Source organism: Corvus cornix, chromosome 3 (genome assembly GCF_000738735.6).
Source record: "Corvus cornix cornix isolate S_Up_H32 chromosome 3, ASM73873v5, whole genome shotgun sequence".
NCBI classification, from domain to species: Eukaryota; Metazoa; Chordata; class Aves; order Passeriformes; family Corvidae; genus Corvus; species Corvus cornix.
Window position 1 is genome coordinate 80,537,886 of NC_047056.1, and position 19,473 is coordinate 80,557,358.

The 19,473-nt window shown below is 41.1% G+C and overlaps 2 protein-coding genes across 3 annotated transcripts in view; one reads left to right on the plus strand and one right to left on the minus strand.

Moving 5' to 3' along the window:
• Positions 1-13,205, plus strand: part of ME1 (malic enzyme 1) — a 159,050-nt gene extending 145,845 nt beyond the window's left edge. The window contains exons 10-14 of the mRNA XM_039568160.1: positions 1,720-1,825; positions 4,657-4,799; positions 6,835-7,008; positions 10,908-11,006; positions 12,848-13,205. Of these exons, the coding sequence (XP_039424094.1) occupies positions 1,720-1,825; positions 4,657-4,799; positions 6,835-7,008; positions 10,908-11,006; positions 12,848-13,006 (681 nt within the window). The 3' untranslated portion in view covers positions 13,007-13,205. The remainder of the gene's footprint in view (positions 1-1,719; positions 1,826-4,656; positions 4,800-6,834; positions 7,009-10,907; positions 11,007-12,847) is intronic.
• A 2,525-nt stretch (positions 13,206-15,730) lies between these two features.
• On the minus strand, positions 15,731-19,454 carry RWDD2A (RWD domain containing 2A). Of its 2 annotated transcripts, none has more exons than XM_039568161.1 (3): positions 19,285-19,454; positions 18,235-18,453; positions 15,731-16,697 (listed from the first exon to the last, which is right to left on the minus strand). In XM_039568161.1, exons 2-3 carry the CDS (start codon positions 18,445-18,447, stop codon positions 16,020-16,022), a joined length of 891 nt encoding a protein of 296 aa, XP_039424095.1. In that variant the 5' UTR covers positions 18,448-18,453; positions 19,285-19,454; the 3' UTR covers positions 15,731-16,019. The 2 variants fall into 2 exon arrangements, with proteins under 2 accessions (XP_039424095.1, XP_039424096.1); XM_039568162.1 differs by lacking the exon at positions 19,285-19,454 and adding an exon at positions 18,981-19,220.
• Between the last annotated feature and the right edge of the window lie 19 nt (positions 19,455-19,473).

The window sequence follows — 19,473 nt, forward strand, 5'->3', positions numbered from 1 at the left end:
GGACATCTGCTGGGATGCTGGGAAATGCCAGACTGCAAAATGCATATGATGGTGGAATGATTCAGGCATAAATATGCCAAAAATTATTAATACTGCGGCATTCCCTCAGGGCTGACAATTTTACATTTTATCCACAAAGGAAACCAAGTGCCCATATCTCAGTATTTCCGTGCTAATCACTGTAGGAGATCACTTCAGACCTGCATAAGCCCATCCAGATATAAAAATGTGTAGAAAAGAGAGATCTCTGGAAATGCCCTGTAGTCGTGGGTGAGCTAAAAGAAGCTGGCATGCTGTGGGGCAGATCAGCTCAATCAGCCCCGACCACGTAACAGCCTCCCACAGCTTCCTGTGGCACCCTTGGGATGGAAGCACTTTCCTTGCAGCTGGAAATGAGAAACAGCCTCTTCTTCAGCCCACCAACTCTTGCAGTGGCTGTCCCAGGACCAGCAGAGGAGCTTCTGTGATGGGACTGGCACAGCCACATGCTGCCACCCTGCAGAGCTGGGATCTGAAAGGAAGTACCAACTTTCTCACCGTGGCTTATGTCTGATGGTGTATGCAGGCCTAAGCTGAGCCAAAATTTTCAAATTCATAGACTTTGGTGGACTTGTGGAACGAATTCTATTCAAGCACTGAATACTTCAGTGTAGTCTTAATAAACTTGCTAGGATTAAGGAAACTTTCATCTTATCAGTTGTAAAAGGTGTGGCTGGGGAGACAATACATATCTGCTCTGGCTGTTTGGTCAAAATTACATTTAGCATTCAATGTTCCTCATGTACTTCCCCACATATCTGTTTAATCTGCTTCTTTCTGTATGAAATTGTAAGATGTTTGAGGGGCTGGAATCATCTTCCAGACTTGTGTTTGAAAAGTGCCTTTGCAGTGATGTTTTCTGCAGGCACGAGACTAAAACAAGAGGTGGACATGTGCGCATTTTAAACTTTTCTGCTGAAATTTTCAGATGTCTGTGTACAGACAGAGCTCTCTGTATTTAGACAACTAACAGAATTTTCACAAATTCTGGCCCATTCTCACCCTGCACTCCATGTTACTTACACTGAGCTCAAACCCACAGCTCAAGTCAATGTCAGTGATACTCTATAGCCCTTTCTCCTGCATCCATCATATTCCATTTGGAAACCTTGTTGGGCATCAGTGGATGGAAATTGCCAGTAGAGATCAGGGCAAAAGTTTTTTCACAGCAGAGTCAATTTTGTTAATGCAAAAACAGTGCACCAGACAGTTGATTAAAATTATTTTTATTCCATCCTTAATAATGAATGACTTAAATATGAAAAATGTGAAGAAGTATGTAGGCTCTCCTATAGTCTAAATAGTCACACCATATAGTCTCCATACTTACAGACAAGAGCAAAGCTGAAAAAGCTAGGAAAAACTATTTTTACTTTGCTAAGTTTTGCTAAGTTACAAATCTCATATAATTGCTCAAATAGATGTTAATACCATGGTGTTCTACAGCTATTTTCAGTTTAAAGTACAATTAATGAATTTATCTACTGCTTAGAGAAATAGATTAGTCCTAAATTATCCTAAGGATGTTAGCTGTACACAATGTAACTTTGTCTCATATGACAGATGCAAAAGTAGAAATGAAAATAGGATGTGTTAAACCAGATACTTTGTAAACTGATTATCCCAGGATATTAGGTTCCATTAAACTTAAATATATTTTTCTTGTTGTTCCTTACTCAGGGGCGTGCCTCATTAACACCTGAGAAACAGCGTTTTGCCCATGAACATGGTGAAATGAAAAATCTAGAAGATATTGTTAAGGATATAAAACCATCCGTGCTAATAGGTAATTTCTTTGAATTTAAAGCAATGACCTTATTCTTTGTTGAAAAAAAATGGGGATATGGCTTTGTCTAAAGACAAGATCAAGTTCCTCTGAACAGAGTTTACCTTTGTGTGTTTTCAGAAAACACTGGGTGCATAATGGACTCTATTAAGCAACTGAACAAATGCTAACTATCCAAGCATGTAACACTGCTTTCATTCTGAGCCATCCATTTTACAGGGGAAAGAATCCGATTGGGTTTAAACATCTGATGCAGGACCTTACACCTTCCTAAATTACTTCTGATTTAATGTGGAGGGTGTAATACAAATAACCTTAGAGTGAGAAAACTGAGCTAAGCTCATGTAAAGCTGTGCAAACGTGAGGGTGCTGTATCTGCATCTTTTTTTGCTCACATTTAGATTCTTAGCCAGCTGTCCTTTCTGCAGACCAAAATGCACGTTTTATGAACACTTTTTCTGTTGTAAAAGCAAAAGGATTGTGATCTCAATAACAAGATTGCTCAGCTCTCTGTAGTTTGGTTATTGCATTTTAGTGGCAGTTTCAGGAATGAACTGCAAGTACTCTTGGTTTTTTTTTTTATAAGTAAGACTTCAAGATTAATCTATCTGTCTAGTAAAGTCATTCATAAGGTGCTAGAAAAACTGAAATGCCACAGTGAAAATTATCCTACATTTTAACAGCTGCCTTTTTGACTATGCCTAGACCACATGGTCCTTGTTTAGTAACATCTGCTTTTGCCAGTGATCATCAGTGAGGTAAATGAAGTGTTTCTTTTCCTGTGCTACATAAAGATATGACTGCAAGAGGAGACAAAGTGGTGTAGAGAATTTAGGTAGTAGACTACAAGGCTGAAAAAGCTAGAGGGACAGAAGAATAAAATGAATGAATATTTATCCAAATAAAGGTGTGTGGATGCTCAGGGAAGATCTGCTGTCATGAAATATGGGTCTTTACTGTGTATCACTTTTATGTGTAAACCTACGTGACTCTTCCTCAAGGTCACTTTCATTTATCAGTTCTGTATAATGAAGGCACTTCCATCAGAAACAGCAATAGAAACTAATATTGGGGATTTTTGGTTTGAGTGACTAGACGTTCACTATGTTCATTGGAGTAGCAGGAGTCATGGGAAAATAGGTTGATAGTCCTTCTCCCACTGTTTTATGTAGCTCTGTCTGAGCAAATCCTCATACACATTTCATTGCCTGCAATGGCTCAAGGAAAAGCCCTAATTTAGCTTGACCCAGTCTAAGAAACTGCAATTAAAAAAAAAAAAAAAAAAGAAAAGAAATAAATAGCCAAGGAGCATTTTGTTTTAAGTCTGAAGATAGTTGTCATTCTTACTGTTGGCTGTCCAGAAGCAGTTTTAGAAGTTATTAAACACTTGGCAACTGAAGATTTAACCAGAAGCTAAGGTGTATAACAGGCTCTTATACATCGAACATAGAGTGGCTCAGCTGGTCTATCAGAGCTTTTGCATCTAAGCATCCTTGTCCATTCATAGAAGGTGAAGTACAAGAGCTCAGAGTTGCAAAAAACAGTAGTATGTGACAGATATGCCATGCTTCATGTGGAATCAGTCAGAAAATACTCTGTGGTGTCTTAAAGAAGTATTAGTCCTGAAGCATGACCCTCGAGCCAGCTCTGGGCAGGGAGGGCCCCTTTCACCTCCCTCCAAGGACCTTGTGCTCTCCTCAGGCAGATACCAAGCTGTCCTTTAAGACTGGGTGCTGTCAGGATGTTCATTTGAGCATCAGTGACAAGACATTACAGTACTGACCTGAGAAGGGCCCAAGTTCCAGGCTCTCCTCTCCCAGACTGGGTTTTAATCAATTTCCAGTCCCCCAAGAGAGGGAAAACCAGCTCTTTTTCCTGCTTTTGAAACTCAGATCCTGTGGAAAGCAGAATGGGGTGTCAGACACTGGGGTCTCTGAGGAAGAAGGAGGCTACCCTCTCTCCAAGCCAGGTGAGAGTGGCCTCTGGTAAAATAAAGATCTTTAGTTTTACTCCAAGATCTGTTTATCTGTTTATTTTCACTGAAGGTGTGGATATCCTTGAATTCCCAGCTGTTATAGATTAGTCACACAGACGGGTATATTTGACATCTCAGAAACATCACACACCCCCTTCTTTGGCTGTGAATTGTCTGAGGTCCAAAATCTAAGTACTGGCTACGAGTCTGCAGTGCATCAGAATGCAACCTAAGTTAGTTAGAGGATTTCGTGTTGCAAGAGCGGCATTCAGTTCCTATAAAAAGCATTTATAAATGTAGACAATATGGGGAATAGAAAAGCATCTCTGATGCAATGAAAAGGGATGTATTAAAAAAATTGTTGCTGTCAGGGAAGGCTTAGACTCAAAATTGGGATTATTTGTCAACTCAGCTCAGATGTAGAAGGCAGAAACTTTACTCATCATGTCAGAAAAACCTGAAATCTGACACACTGGATTTGGGAGAAACTATGCAGTCTGTGGAATAAAACTTTAGGACCCAGAGCTGCATCTGTCTGGTCCGCACTGGACTTAGCAGCAGGTAAGGTGATAGATTTCTATTTCACACAAAGAGCTTGAGAAAAGGGAAAGGAGAAATTCACCTGATCGTACAGGGGCAAACAAGTTCTGCCTTATGCTAGGGATAATACTGAAGTTCCACTATTGCAAAATCTTTTATACAAAACTTTATTTTAACGACATGTTAGGAAAAAGGTTGAACTCCATTTTAGAGAGGGAGACAGTAAAAGGAGCTCTGTTCTTTTACAAGTGACATGCGTGCCTTGCCCTGAACTGATTTCATTTGTGTATTTGTTATGTGTGTTTTTCTTATTTAGGAGTTGCTGCAATTGGTGGTGCTTTTACTACACAAATTCTTCAGGATATGGCTGCTCTAAACAAACGTCCTATCATTTTTGCTCTCAGCAATCCTACCAGCAAAGCAGAATGCACTGCTGAGCAGTGCTACAAATACACAGAGGTAACCAAAGATTAATATCTTTTCAGTTTAAGTCATGAAAAGTAAATCTGAAATTAAATTTTAAATGGGAAAAAGACAGAGGGTGGAGTAGCAAGTACTAATAATGTCTCTGTGCATAGATAAAATGAGTTAAATTAAATAAAAGATTTTTCAGATTTTATCAAGACAATTTCACTGAATTCACAGCATGCTTGCACTCTCATAAAAACATGTCATAGCTTTTATTGGTGTCAGGCAACACTCATAATCTTTATTACAACCAAAGCATCAGTCACCATCAATCATTAAAACATGATGTCTGTTTTTGAACTGTACTGTTTCGTGTAATATATACGCACAGTGGCATGCTTTTCATTTGAGATTTCATAAATACTCTTCAGGGTGAGAAAATATTTCAATACATGAAACAGAATCTTTAAAATCATTCTGTATTAAGAACTGGGTTAATTGACTCTTCTTACAAAGTTTTCTATTATATAAACATAGGTGAAAATTCAGAGAAATGTGCTTGCTTATTTGTTATAGAAGTACTGATAAACATGTTATCCTGTAATTCAGCCTAGAATTTAAAAAGTATGAGTACCTTACTGTATGTGTTTCACAGTGGATGTATTTGGATTGCTTGTCAAATACAGGGCATTTTGAATGACAGTTTCTCAGTGTTTAAAAGACAAATTTAGCATGTCCATTCCCCACAGCACAGATGCAATTACAGACCAGTGCAGGAGCCAGGGAAGCAGCCTACGTGAAGGGTTGGTTGTAGCGGGTAACCACATGTGGTAAACAGAGCAGAAGTCACTCTGAAGTATTTGATCTGTCACCAAAACGTATAATAACCAGGCTAGAATTATAGTGCATGACACCAAACCAAAGAGAATATTCTTCTGAAGAGCTGAATAGCAACAGTGGCCTATTTAAAAATGCACTTTTCCAGTTCTCTAAAACAGGCATGGATACAGAGTGCCTCTGAAGTATTTAACAGTGATATTTATCACTTTAGCAGTGCTAGCATAAATAAAGGCTGGCTTTTCTTCCCTACCTGAATTCACTGCTTAAATTGGAGGGTGCTCTCTCCCCAGAGAGGCAGGAGCCAGGGGCCTTTGGGCTGCGGACACACAGCTGTGCAGCGTCACTCCACATGAACTACAGCCTAAACCAAGTTAGAGCCAGGTCTCTTGTCCTCAGGACAGTGTCATGGTATAACTTGTACCCATATAGCTAAATTCTCTTAATTCCCCCAAACAGACTGGCTCTTCTTACTGTCTACCTGCACCAACTTGGGCATGGTGCCTGGGCCCTGCCAGCCACAATCCTACCTGGCATTACCCAAAAATCTGCTGGGAAACATTCTACTGGTTTATCGGTGCTGGCAGGTGCCTGAGTTGGTGCCCTCACCCTACTCAGTATGTTACCAAGATAGGACCCCCAAGGTCCTGGCAGAGGAGGTTCCACACTGATTTGTGCTGTTGCTCTATGGGATGATGTTCCTGGGACAGAGCTTGCACCTCTGTCATTCTGTTGAGCTGTGGAATGGGCTCGAGGGCCTGAAGTGGGGGATTGGGAAGAAAAGAGAGCTCTGCCTGCCCACAGCTCCTCAGAAATCTCCCCATCCAAAAGGGCAACATTTAGTTGCCTTAGTATCTATTGGGACACTATTGGGAAAAAAGTCCAGTAGCATCACCTGTTGCTACCATAGCAATATTGCCCACTTTGAGTTTTACAACTCTGGATGCATACCGTGTGCCTTCTTCTGGCATGGATGCACAAAGGGAATAATCACTGCTGGCTTCAGTTTCTCTCCTTCTAAATTGTACAGATATAGTTAGAGAGCCACAGAGAATCATCAGTGATCTCCAGGATCAGCATCCTGATGTTCTTGAGACATATTCAGGCAAATAGCTCTAAAACCCTCTCAGAAGAGATGCTAAATAGATGCAACCCAGCTTCCACAGTGGTGGATATTTAAAAGGATGTGTGAAATATTTCAACAGCAATCTCTCAATTAACTTGCTTTCTTTTTGTTGTTACAATTTAGGGACGTGGCATTTTTGCCAGTGGAAGTCCTTTTGATCCTGTCACTCTTCCAAGTGGACAAACTCTCTATCCTGGACAGGGTAACAATTCCTATGTGTTTCCAGGAGTTGCCCTTGGCGTTATTTCATGTGGACTGAGACATATTGACGAGGATGTATTCCTCACAACTGCTGAGGTACTGTATTCAAAATTATTTAAATTCCTTAATTTAGTGACTTAGTATTAATGAGCAATTAAACAGGAAGAGCTAACCTTTAAAACTGGAAAAATACTGCTTTCTGTATAAGGCCTTTATTTGCAAGGTATATTGTTCTTTATAAATTGTATTTTAACAAGTCATTTTTAAAAGTCCTTGTTAGACTTTCAAAGGTTTTTTAAGGTGCATGCTATGGCATCTTAAAAGAGGTTTGCAAACAGCCTGCCCTCTGTAAGAAAGACATTCACAATTTCCATCTTTAAAATTAGTAAAAAACCCAGCATGTCTCCACTGGCTTTAACTGTCTTAGAAGGGCAATGATCCATCTCCTAAGCCTTTGGGTAATTATATCCTCCCTTTAAATCCTTCCCTGTAATTTCAGTTGGATATGGTGATCCTCACTTCCTGGTCTAAGCTGCTGTGTTAGAGTTGTCTTACTTCATTGTAGAAGTTGCTTCATTTTGGTTTGTATGAAGTGCTTCCTATATAGTGAGAGCTGATGACAAAAGGTGGTACATGTGTGGATTGAACTTTGTTTCATGTGACAGTCTATGAAGTCAGAAAGAAATCAGTTCTGAACAAAGACATCTAACAATCAGGGAAGTAAAATAGTATCAGAAATTGTGAGGAAGCTTTTAAATTCCCACGTGAGGTAGAGGTTCTCTCCTGACTCTTGGGTAAAGGTTTTGCTATACAGTTGCCTTCCCCTAGTAAAATCCCTAGAAAAGTTTGACATATAAAAATGTGGGTTTTGTCTTGCATAGAAAGTTCTGTTGGGGCAGGATCCCTGGGTAGCTGCTCCTCTTACTGCCTGCAGCTCAGGGCTTTCACATCTGGTCTTCTTATGTGTGAGGGGCTGTGGGGCTTGGGTAAGATGAGCACAGCAACAGCTGATGGATGCCAGAGGAGTCTTTGCCAGAAGACGTGTCAGGGCTGTGAAGGCTGGCAGTGCTGTGTAGGCCCTTAGCTGAATAATTACACTACAGAGCAAAAGCAAAAGTGCTCTTTTTGTTTTATTTTCTTGGCTTTTTTAATGGGAGGATAAAATCAGAATAGTTTTGGGGGTTTTAGAATAGTGTTTAGTACTCTTCGTTTGAAATGGAAGCACTCAAGATGCTGCAAAATTTAAAGCACAAAACCCATGCACTTGTTGGGCAAAGGGACCTTCTTAGATTGTAGAGGTAGCTTACCTGAGAACAGAAATTATAAAAAGCAAGCAGCCCAAGCCACATGCCTGCACCTCCTGTTTCTTGCTTTGCCACCCCTCCAATTACATCTGATAGAAGTCACAAATAAGTAGTTATTGTAACTACAACAGATTCTACTTTCAGTGTTCTTTTCTTCCTTCCAAGTAAAATGGAATGTAACTTTGACTTTGGATGGAAAATCTAAGGTACTGTAAGCTGCAATACCTCTGAACTGCGGGCAGTTGTTCTGTGATGACAAGGGATGTTGCCTATTCTTTTAAGTCCTACAAAACACAACAAAAGAGGCAGAGAATTATGAATTAATGAAATATTCTTGCATGTGTGACCTGCAGTTTAGTTCACAAATAATCCTACAAAATCTTTTCATTATGGAGAATATGTCCTCCAAAAACCAAGCTGCCCCCATTTGCTTTATGACATTTGTCTTGGTTGCCTTGCATTTAGGTTCTGCATTAATGCTTATCTAATTTTTCTATTAAAAACTTGAATTAATTAAAATTTAGAACATGAAAATAGCCATACTGGGTTGGATCTAAGGTACACACAGCTTGGTATCTTCCTGTGAAAGCAATCACTAACAGAAGCTGAGGAAAAGAGGATCAAAAAGGGAGAAATACAGTGATCCTTCTGCTGAAATGGCTTCTCAGATTCTGGCAGCCTTTACTGTCTGGCCTTCCTGTGCCAGATGTTTTATCCCTGTATGGATTTCTCCTTCATAAATGAGCTTAGTGGCTTTTTGAACATGTTTATACATTTGAGCATTTTTGGCAATCAGTATCACAATTTAGTTATGAGTCCTGAGGATAAAGAAACTCTTATGATTTTCTGCTGTTTGATGATTTGGTTTCCCTATGGTGCCATAAGAAATGTTCACCTTCAATTGTCTTCTGCATTTCCTTTCAGTCTTCTCTTTTCCTCCCAAGTCTATTTTATTATTTTTTGTCTCCTTGATCAAAAAATAATTTTTTTATCATCTTTGTTATTTTCTATACCCCCTCATGCTTCTACCCCATTTTTGTTTGAAGTATGTGGAGAAAAACCACACCCTGCTCAAAGTGGGGTTACGTTCTGGATTTATACATTGGCACAGTTATGTTTTCTGTCTTTTCTTCTCAGTAGTACCAAATGTTGATTCATCATTTTTTCCCCTGCCACTGATCTGCTGTTCTCCAGGAGTGTTTTTCAAAGATCACATGAAGAGGGTATCATTCTCTTTGAAAATGCTTGGGTTTGTGTTTTTGCAGTTTTCAGTGCTGTTACAGGAGTATGTCTGAAGGAACAGCATGGCATCTATACATTTGATCTTGCTACCTCCCCCACTTTGAGCACTGCCCAAATATTTTGTGGCTTACGGTCTATCAAAAACAGAATCACAAAAGAGAAGTTCTCCGCTCCTGAACCTTTTATTTTCAGTGATGCATTACAGTAAGAGCAACTTGCTGTTGATTGCTTCAGCTTTCATCTTTCCTGCAGAGCCCTCTTAAGCTGTTAACATCAGACACCTCATGTTGTAAGTGCCTCCTTACATTCAGATGCACATCAAAGGGCTGTGTAGCATTTTGAAATAACCTGGTTGCTGTTATGGAGAGCAATAACTTGATTTTACATTCTCTTAGCTCCCCCTAGAGGGTTTTTCTCTGCTGTATTTCTCAAGTTCAGGTTTAAATGTAAACAAATAATTTTCTTTCACTTGTTATACTCAAAAGTGTAATCGCCTATTGCTCTTGTCAGCATTTTCACTCCAAATGGAAAAACTTAGGACAGCTACCAACATTCTGGTTAAATTGCACAAGAGAACACTGAGTTCTCTTTGAACCTGGAGCTACTTTAGTTCAAACTATTCACCTGCATCTGCTGGAAGGGGTGCATTAATGACATCCAGACACCTGCTTTGATGCAGTCCTAGTTGTTTAGAAGCATATGTACGAGGTCCTATTACCCACATGCAACAGGAACTGTAGGAAGTTTTGTTTGTGCTTTGTTTCAAGTATTTTCCTAGAAAATTCCCTCAGAAATGCACTTCTTGTTTCTGTTTGGGCTATGTTACCAGCTGCAAGTCTCAGTGTTTCCTAGACTTTCCTGGTGTTTTCAGAACCTCTTGGTGGGTCATACATGGCTCTACCAGATGTTATCCAGAGCAGAGTTTTCCTTCTATCCACATCTGGATCACCCTAAAAAGCTATTTCAAGTCCCCAAAAGACAAACAAATTGTAGCTAATGATAGCAGAAATACCAGCTGCCAGTAATTTCATTCAGAGCATTTTACACTTAAGGGTTTCAGTTCTGTTCCCTGCACAGGTTGACTTGACGACTGTCAGAATGACAGCTGCTTTTTAATATCCTTGAAGTCTTTGACCCACCTGCAATTGTTGGCTGGAATTTATACCTCACAATGAGCTATTTGCTAGTTTATGTGTGGACTTACTCAAGAATTAAGTTTACCTTTTATTGTCTGAGTGAGAAAAAAAGGTGTAACTCCATAAATTTCTAATTCTTTTGTAGCTTCTCCTAATGCCAAGGGTGGTTCTAAAAAACGCTGCCTAGGTAGATTAAGCAGTATCTGTGTGATTTGTCAAAGTAGAAACATTTCTTTGCCAAAGACAATACCACTGTCTAATCAAGCTACAGCTGCATCTGCATGTCAAGTTAAACATGTTTGTGTTATTTCAGGTTATAGCTCAGCAAGTTACAGATGAGAATTTACAGGAAGGTCGTCTCTACCCTCCATTAGTCACCATTCAGGATGTGTCATTGAAAATTGCTGTGAGGGTAAGTAATTTCAGATTTTCATGGCTTTTCGTCTTCCCACCAGCTCTACGTAGTTTGATTTTATCACCTAACACACCTTCACACAAGTTGGTTTATGTCAATCAATATTGGACACCTAGCAGTTTCAAAATTAAATTTAAATTCATAAATGTAAAGGTAATCCAAATACAAGGAGAGCTGCAGAACTATAGCAAGTGTGTATGTCTGTAGAGAACAGACTCTGCTGTCCACCACAGTCATGCCAGCTGCACAGCTGAAGGGCTTTTGGCCCTTCATGGTTATCAGTTTCAACTTTTTGCTTGTCTTCTGTAACTTTTTTCTACAATTATTGTTCTCGGTCTTTGTCACCTTACTGTGAGTAATTCCACTTCATATTATTTTGAGAGAATAACAAGGAGCCCTCATGCTTGAAACAGTTTCCATAGCTTCACTCATTCTGTATATTTAAGAAAAAAAAATCCTTCTCAAAGTTCATGTCTTCTTAGGCAAGTAGTAACTCTGTTCTGTATGTTACTCTGTCCAAAATGTTACTTAAATTCCTCAGGCAAAATCAAACCAGTTCTGTGTTTGGCAAACACAGTGATAGAAATTCCTCCTCTATTTGTGCATGTTACATAAAATACAAAACAAGGAAAACGTTACCAAGTGATTCTTTCTGCCTGTTCTCTGCTGGAACTTTATTCCTGCAAATACTTACTCTGGCTCATACAACCCAAGAGGTTTAGCAATGGCTTCTGCCTTTTCCAGGAGAGGAACACTATCAAAATATTTTGGAATATCAACCATCGGGTATGAATTCAGACCTTGTTCAACCATGATAATTATGTGCACAGACCTGAAGACATCCTTACATAAACATCCAAAGTGCTTCTCAATCAAATGGAGTTGGGATTCAGATTAATCCTAGAAAAGAAGCCTTAATAAGGTGACTTTGGGTCTCAGCTTCTCACCAAACTAAAACAATTTATGTTTTAAAGAGAGCTAAGGAAAGCAGGAAGAAGAATGTCTCCCTTTTATTCAAAAGAGGAGCATTAGAGTGTTTGCCAAACACAGTTTCAAGCAGATCTTTTCACAGTGCTGCTGCATAAAACCTGTCTGCCAGACTTCCTTTCTTTCACAGATGAATGTCCAGTCTGAAGATACTTGTTTCTCAAGCAGGTGATCTTCAGATGTGAGAGGCTACTTTGATGTGTTGAGAGAGCTCCGACCCCTTCCAAACTTAATTTTTGTTGCAGCTGTATTTGTGATGAATAATTGATTCACTTAGGCATGGTCTGGGTGAGGAAAGAGCGAGCAAATATTTGTATTTTCCCCAGCCATCCTGTGCACTGTATAGGATTATTTTTTTCCCATGAGTTTACTTTTTATGAAGTATATTATCAAGCTATGGCAAATACTAAACTTCTCTAATATGCAAAGAGCACGGAAGCTTTGAACAAATCATGCTTTTCTTGCAGTGCTTTGGGAAGATGGTAAACTAGGATAAAGCAATGATAAAAAAGCAGAGCTTGTATCTCAGTGCTTGGGGCTTGTGGAATATTTTATCCACCACTGCCCAGTAAAAGCTAAGATACTACTGTGCAAGGAGGAGCACTGTATTTGTAACAGTCTGAACGTGTAATCCTGTTCAAAAGTAGCCTGAGTCAGACCCACTTAAACACAAACATCACCTGTTGTAGTCTTACTCACAGGGTACTAACCCGGATCCAGTGTGAACACAGGTGACTGCCAGCACCAGAGGGTGAAGTCTCACCTTGATTTTGAACTAAGTCCTACTTTTAAATGCTGCTAAGTGTACTCAGTTTATCAGCACTAATTAGGATTTTAATGCATCTTTCCAGATTGCAGAAGAAGCCTACAGGAATAACACTGCCTCCACCTATCCTCAGCCCAAGGACCTTGAAGCCTTCATCCGCTCTCAGGTGTACAGTACTGATTACAACAGCTTTGTGGCTGACTCCTACACCTGGCCTGAAGAGGCCATGAAAGTGAAACTGTAAATATTTAATGAAGAATGAACAAATCATCTGCAGTTAAAAAGCATTAAAATATTAAGGTTGTTTCTGCCTAGGAAGACTAAGAATAGCTAATTTTTTAAGATGCAGAAAACTTTTTCTAAATCATAGTATTTGGTTAGAAACTCAGATCAAGAAATCATGAATTATACATCAGAAAATAAATATTAATCTGAAAAATATATTTGCATTGTTTGGTTATTTTGATTCTTACTTTGAGATCTCCTATGCTACAGTTTGACAGATCTTTTTGAAAGAAGTGGTTGTATCCTGAGTCAAGAGTTTTGTCACAACATCAGTGGGAACTTAAGCAGATAAAAGGACACTTAAAAATGCATGTGATGTTTTATCTGTTACAGGTCATAGTGTAATATGCATAATTTGTGAACCTACTATTTAAAAAAACCCCAAGTTTTAAACAACCACAAGGTTAGAATATTTTATTCCAGAGAAAATCCTTACTGGTCACTCTTGTGTGGAGTAATGAAATGAAAATTTTCTAAAAGAACCAAACCTGCAGAACCTTTTGTTCACATTTAATTAGAACATTTTAACATTACTAACAATAACATTTAACATTACTAACATTTAACATTAGCTAAGGTAATGTCCTGTATGAGATCAAGGATTTCATTCCCCCACCAAGATAACCACTGTTTTGATCCATTGCAAATGTTTGGCCTAATTGCTTGAACTCCGTGTTACTGACAAAAAGGGAGTATGAAAATGCCAGGAATAGACTTTGAGGAATCATTAGTTGTTAAACAATTACCACTCTAAGAAAAATGTAATATATTTTCTGAATGGTTCTGGAAACAAAGTGTACTTGAACATTTTTTCTACTATTTCTTTCTAATCTTTACTAGAGATTATCTCTAGAAAACCAAATATTAATTTTGTCTAGCCCCTCAACTCTGTCACAGCTGCAGATTACAGGTCCCAAACTCAGAAAGAAAGGCACTTTCTCCCTCACTGCCTAATGGGAACGTGTAAACATTTTTTGCCTCACTGTGCTTTTGGCAGAAGTTATGATCACACAAACAGTACACCTACCACAGTGAAGGAAAATACATTAATCATATTCTGAGCAACCAGAAATACTCTGCATTTCAACGTATTGCTATTGTGAGAAGGGTATTAAAACACTTCCTTGTGTTTCATTGGAAATAAAATAATATCTGTTACTTGTGTTGTCATCAGCTGAGTGTGCTGAAACACAGTCTTTAAACAGCTGCTGTTGAGTGCCTGCGTGTTGGAGCCGATCAGCCAGACCTCTGCAGCTCAGCAGTAAGTCTGCTTTTATTGCTTGGTACCCATTTTCACATTAAGGCACTCAGGCACAAAGTGGGAGGTGGTGGGCTGGTGGTCCTTCAAGGCACAGCTGCTGGGGACTTTCCAGTAGCATTCTTCAACTACATACTGTATTGATGACCTTTAAATATGATCATGCATTATAAACAGGAACACTCACTATCCACATCCGCACTCAGCACGCTTCCCCGCAGGAAAACGCTGCCTAATGAACCATTAATAGCACTGCCTCTTGCAAGCTGCTGGAAAATGCAATACTAATTTGACATAGAAAGGATTCTTCAAGTTATTTGTATTTTTATGTAATATTAAATACATATATATATAGGGGTTTTTTGCTATTTTCTGTATTTTACATGTATTTCCTTATGTAATGTAGGGGTGAAAACTAAACTTTATCTCATCTGACCCATTTCCATTTCCAAGGTGTTTGGTCTAACAGTGTAAACATAAAATGCCATGAGTTGAGCAGATGAAAAATTGTTATTAACATAACCGGACAGACGCTTTGCCACATGACATCCTTGTCTCTAAATGGAAGAGACATGGATTTGATGGATGAACCACTTGGTGGGTAAGGATGGTCACAAAGAGTTGTAGTCAATGGCTCGATGTCCAAGTGGAGACCAATGAGAGTGACATCCCTCAGGGGTTGGGGTTAACATCATTGTCGATGACATGGACAGTGGGAACAAGTGCACCCTCAGCAAGTTAGCTGATGGCACCAAGCTACATGGAGCAGTCAACACACTGGGGGGAAGGGATGTTATCCAGAGGGACCTGGAGAAGTGGGTCTGTGCAAGCCTCATGGTGTTCAACACCAAGTGCAAGGTCCTGCACCTGGGTCAGGGCAATCCCAAGCACAAACACAGACTGGGAGGAGAATGGATTGAAAGCAGCCCTGAGGAGGATTTGGGGGTATTGGTAGACAAGAAGCTCAACATGAGCCACCAATGAGCACTTGAAGCCAAGAAAGCCAACTGTATCCTAGGCTGCATCAAAAGCAGCATGACCAGCAGGCTGAGGGCGGTGATTCTTACCCTGTCTCACTTTTGTGAGACCTAAACGGGCCACTGCATCCAGCTCTGGGACACAAACATAGTAGGGACATGGACCTGTTGGAGAAAATCCAGAGGAGGGCCACAAAAATGATCAGAGGGCTGGAGCATCTCTCCTATGACAACTGGGTGAGAGAATTGGGATTTTTCAGCCTGGAGAAGAGAAGGCTTTGGAAAGATCTTATAGCGCTTTCCAGTACGTGAAGGGAGCCTACGAGAAGGCTGGAAAGGGACTTTTTTTACAAGCGCATGTAGTGACAGGACAAGGGGGGAATGTTTTAAACTGAAAGAGAGTAGGTTTAGATGAGATGTTGGGAAGAAATTCACACAGCACAGTATGGATGAGGAGACAGAAGTGTATAATTCCTAACACCCTGCGGAATGTTTATCACTTTGCAAGTGCGTTGAGGCGTGGCTCATAGAGACAAATGCCAGTTTTAAAGTCTTAAAAAATCACTGAACACGTCTCAAAAATATGTGACGATTCAGCACAGAAGCTGAGATTAACTACTTGAACCATTCATCTCAGATGTTAAAGTTTCCCTTTTCACAATAGCTGTAAGGCACAATATTTCAGTGTTAGCAACATCTCCCGCTCTCCAAAATTAGAACTCTTTATTCAGTTTCTCTCAATTGTCTGAAAGTTTGCCTTCAACACCAAATAAAATTTGAAAAATGTGTCCACTTTGGTGCTGTTTCAGGAATTCTAGAAACTGGCCAAGATCCATGTGATAGTCATTCCTCAGGCCATAATCACCATGTGCCTGAAACTGCAGGTCTTCAAAACCATGAAAGAGACGAAGATTATCAATGCTTCCCTCCGTTTCCATATTCTCCACATGCTTGCATGAAATATGCTTCCAGTTGGGATATCTAATATCACGCCAGAACTCTTCACAGTTTTCTTGGAGTCCCTCCACACAGATGACACCAGGTTTCCCAGTTAGGCAGAAGCCAGTCAGATTTAATTTCTTTGCACAGTCAAAAATCTTTTTCCTCAGTTCCTGCCTGTATATGTGATGGCTGTAGATCCACATGCGATGCAGCATTTCCTTAACCCTGACTTCTTTTGAAGCACACTCAGACGAGGTCTTACTGTTTTCCAAGAAAGGCAGGCTGTTGTCCTTCACCCACTGCACAGCCTCACAAACACACAGATCTCCTGAATCCAGAGAGCTGATGTGAGACGCGAGATGAGTATTGAGCTGCAACTGCTGCTGTCTGTGCAGAGCATCTGATCTGGCAAAGAGCTGAGGAGCTACCTGAGGATACATATGAGGAAGGAGAACCTGTAATTCCACCTTTGCCTTAAAAACAGAAGACACAGAGAGACAGAAAATTAATTCTTCCGCAACTGAAGACATGCTAGATTCTTTTTCCCTGTCAGAGGCAGATTATGAGGAGATGTAATTAAGATTGCAGCATCCTAATGACTGGGATTATTTCCACTTCCCTTTTGTCCCAATAATCCATTGTTATTCTGTTCATTTTCTTCTGTTGCATTATGCTGTCACTTTCACAACGCTTCCCATGTCATCCAGGCTGCTTTTGTGCTGTTCACAGAACTAATGCTATGGCTTGGGAGAAGGTACACAGTTACCCTCGAGGGATATTTCTAGCTCAGTGTTGCTACAGTGATGAACTGTTGGAGTCAAGGGATTTTGAGAATCTTATCCCTTACCAAATACACATGATTAATGAACTGAGCCCAGCTGCTGTAAAAGAAGGCCAAGAGTTACATGAAACAGTGTTTTTGATTGTACCTACTATAGAGAGACACATGGCAGGGGTGTTGGAAGTAGATGATCTTTCAGGTTGCTCCCAACCCAAACCATTCTATGATTTGGTGCATTACCATTATTTTAAGCAAGTATTCACCGTACAGAGGAATCAGGATTATAGGGGATAAAAAGATTTATGTACTTTTCAGGTCAGGGAGACCTCTAGACTATCTTATATGATCTCCCATGAACACTGGGCTGTTGAATTTCTCTTGATTATTCCTACAGTGCCTTCAAATGGAGCACCACAGTTCTTTGGCAGCTGAACCCTGCCTCTAGTCTAGTCCAAGAGCAGGAAAGGATTTATGGATTTATGCATCCTGAGTGCTTCAAGCTCCTGTAGACTGTTAGGGGGTACTCACTACAGTGTACAATCATATGATTAGTCCTGCAGAGAGAAGCAAATCATGAAATGACTAATTATCTTTCCAAGTTCCTTGACAATCTGCTATGGAAAAAACCCCACTACTCCTACACAAGCCCTCCCTATATGGTTCATAAAACTTTTCTCTGAAGGTCAGTGAAAGGGTGCATTTTAGAAAGATACCTAAGCTTGTACCTTAAGTTTCAAAACAATTATGAGGCCACCTCATTACCCAGTAAATTGTTCTAAGGCTTAATTACCTTCATTCCAAGGAAAATGGTTTTTAGGCTGAGTTTGTCTGTTCTCAATTTCTAGTCACTGCATTTGTATGCACTCAGACCTGTGTTCCCTGTGCAAGTATTTACATCAAGTAGTTCAATCCCTTTCTTCAATCAGCTGAACTATTCTAGCTCGTTATACTGCGAGTTTGGTTTCTCTGCTCAAAGGCTGGTTTTGTTTTAGTCTTCATGTGACTCCTGTTAGTTGCATTCTGCCATCTGGGGCTATTTTTACGTTACTGTATTTCTAATGCAGATCAGTGTTAGCAGCAGCCATGATTTTCTGTTATTCTTGACATTTCAAAAAGCAAACAAAAATGAGGTGGCTTTTTTACCCCCGTTTTTCTGGGCAGTTTTCAAGTGTGTGCAGAAGGAGTAAAGACAACACCACCCATGAACAGCTCTCCTTGGCAGCTCTCACCTTCGCCTCCCCTACATCAAGAGCGATGCGATATTCCAGCTGTGGGGGCAGGGCTCCGTCAGCGTTCCTCAGGTAGCGCTGGATGCTGGGCACGGCATCCTTATCCAGACTGAACTCCCCTCTTTTGGGAAACATCGAAAGCAGCATTTCCACTTCCAGCAGCTGGAGCTCCAGGCATTCTTTTACCGTGACAGCCATTGCACTGCCCTCCATGCACGCCTGGAACGAGAGGGCTGGAGTCAAACCCCGGGGTTTGGTGAGGTTTAGCACCACAAGGAAGCCCCAGGATTCTTTAAGGGCAGAATTTAGTTAAACACGGCTGGACACACAGCACTCAGCAGCCGGGCCCTCACAGCCCCACACCGGGCAGGGCTGGGCAGGCGGAGCCTTGCGGGCCCTGCCGGGCTCAGAGATGGAAGAGAGCACGGAATGGAGCCCCGTGTTGATGTGCGTGGGCAGTGATACATTATTTGCGTTATTTATCAGCAGATACACCCCGTGTTGTCAGGGGGTCGTGGGTCAACCCCAGCCGGCAGCCAAGCCCCCCCCACACAGCCGCCTCCCCCGCCCGGGGATCGGGGAGAGAATCGGGAGGGTAAAACGCAGAAAGTTCACGGGCTGAGATAGAGACAGTTCCATAGGGAAAGCAAAAGCCCGGCACACAAGCAAAGCAAGGAATGAATTCAGTGCTTCCCCTGGGCAGGCGGGTGTTCAGCCATCTCCAGGAGAGCAGGGCCCCATCACACCTAACGGTGACTTGGGAAGACAAACGCCATCACTGCAAACGTTGGCCCCATTCCTCCTTCTTCCCCTGCCTTCTATACTGAGCATGATGCCACATGGTCTGGAATGTCCCTTTGGTCAGTCTGGGTCACCTGTCCCGGCTGTGTCTCCTCCCAACCTCCCAAGCACCCCCAGGCTCCTCCCCAGCGTGGCAGTACGAAAATCAGAAAAGGCCTTGGCTCTGTGTAAGCCCTGCTCAGCAATAACAAAAACATCTCTATATCATCAACCCTGTGTTCAGCACAAATCCAAACCACAGCGCCCTACCAGCCACTGCGAAGAAAATTAACTCCGCCCCAGCCAAAAGCAGCGCACTGGGAGGGCAACTTTGGAACGGGAGCGTGATGTCAGCGAAGCTGTGCGAGACCGGCTGTCCCAGCCCGCGCCGGACACACCCGGGCCGCTCCCGCCGCCGCCACGCCCGGACCTTCCGCCGGATGCTGGCGCGGCCTGGGC

Bases quoted from the DNA above. Each gene is read 5' to 3' on its own strand.
- RWDD2A (XM_039568161.1), bottom strand. From the start codon at position 18,447: ATGGAGGGCAGTGCAATGGCTGTCACGGTAAAAGAATGCCTGGAGCTC. The intron at 16,698-18,234 runs GTGAGAGCTGCC...TCTGTTTTTAAG, and splicing joins TTGATGTAGGGGAGGCGAAG to GCAAAGGTGGAATTACAGGT.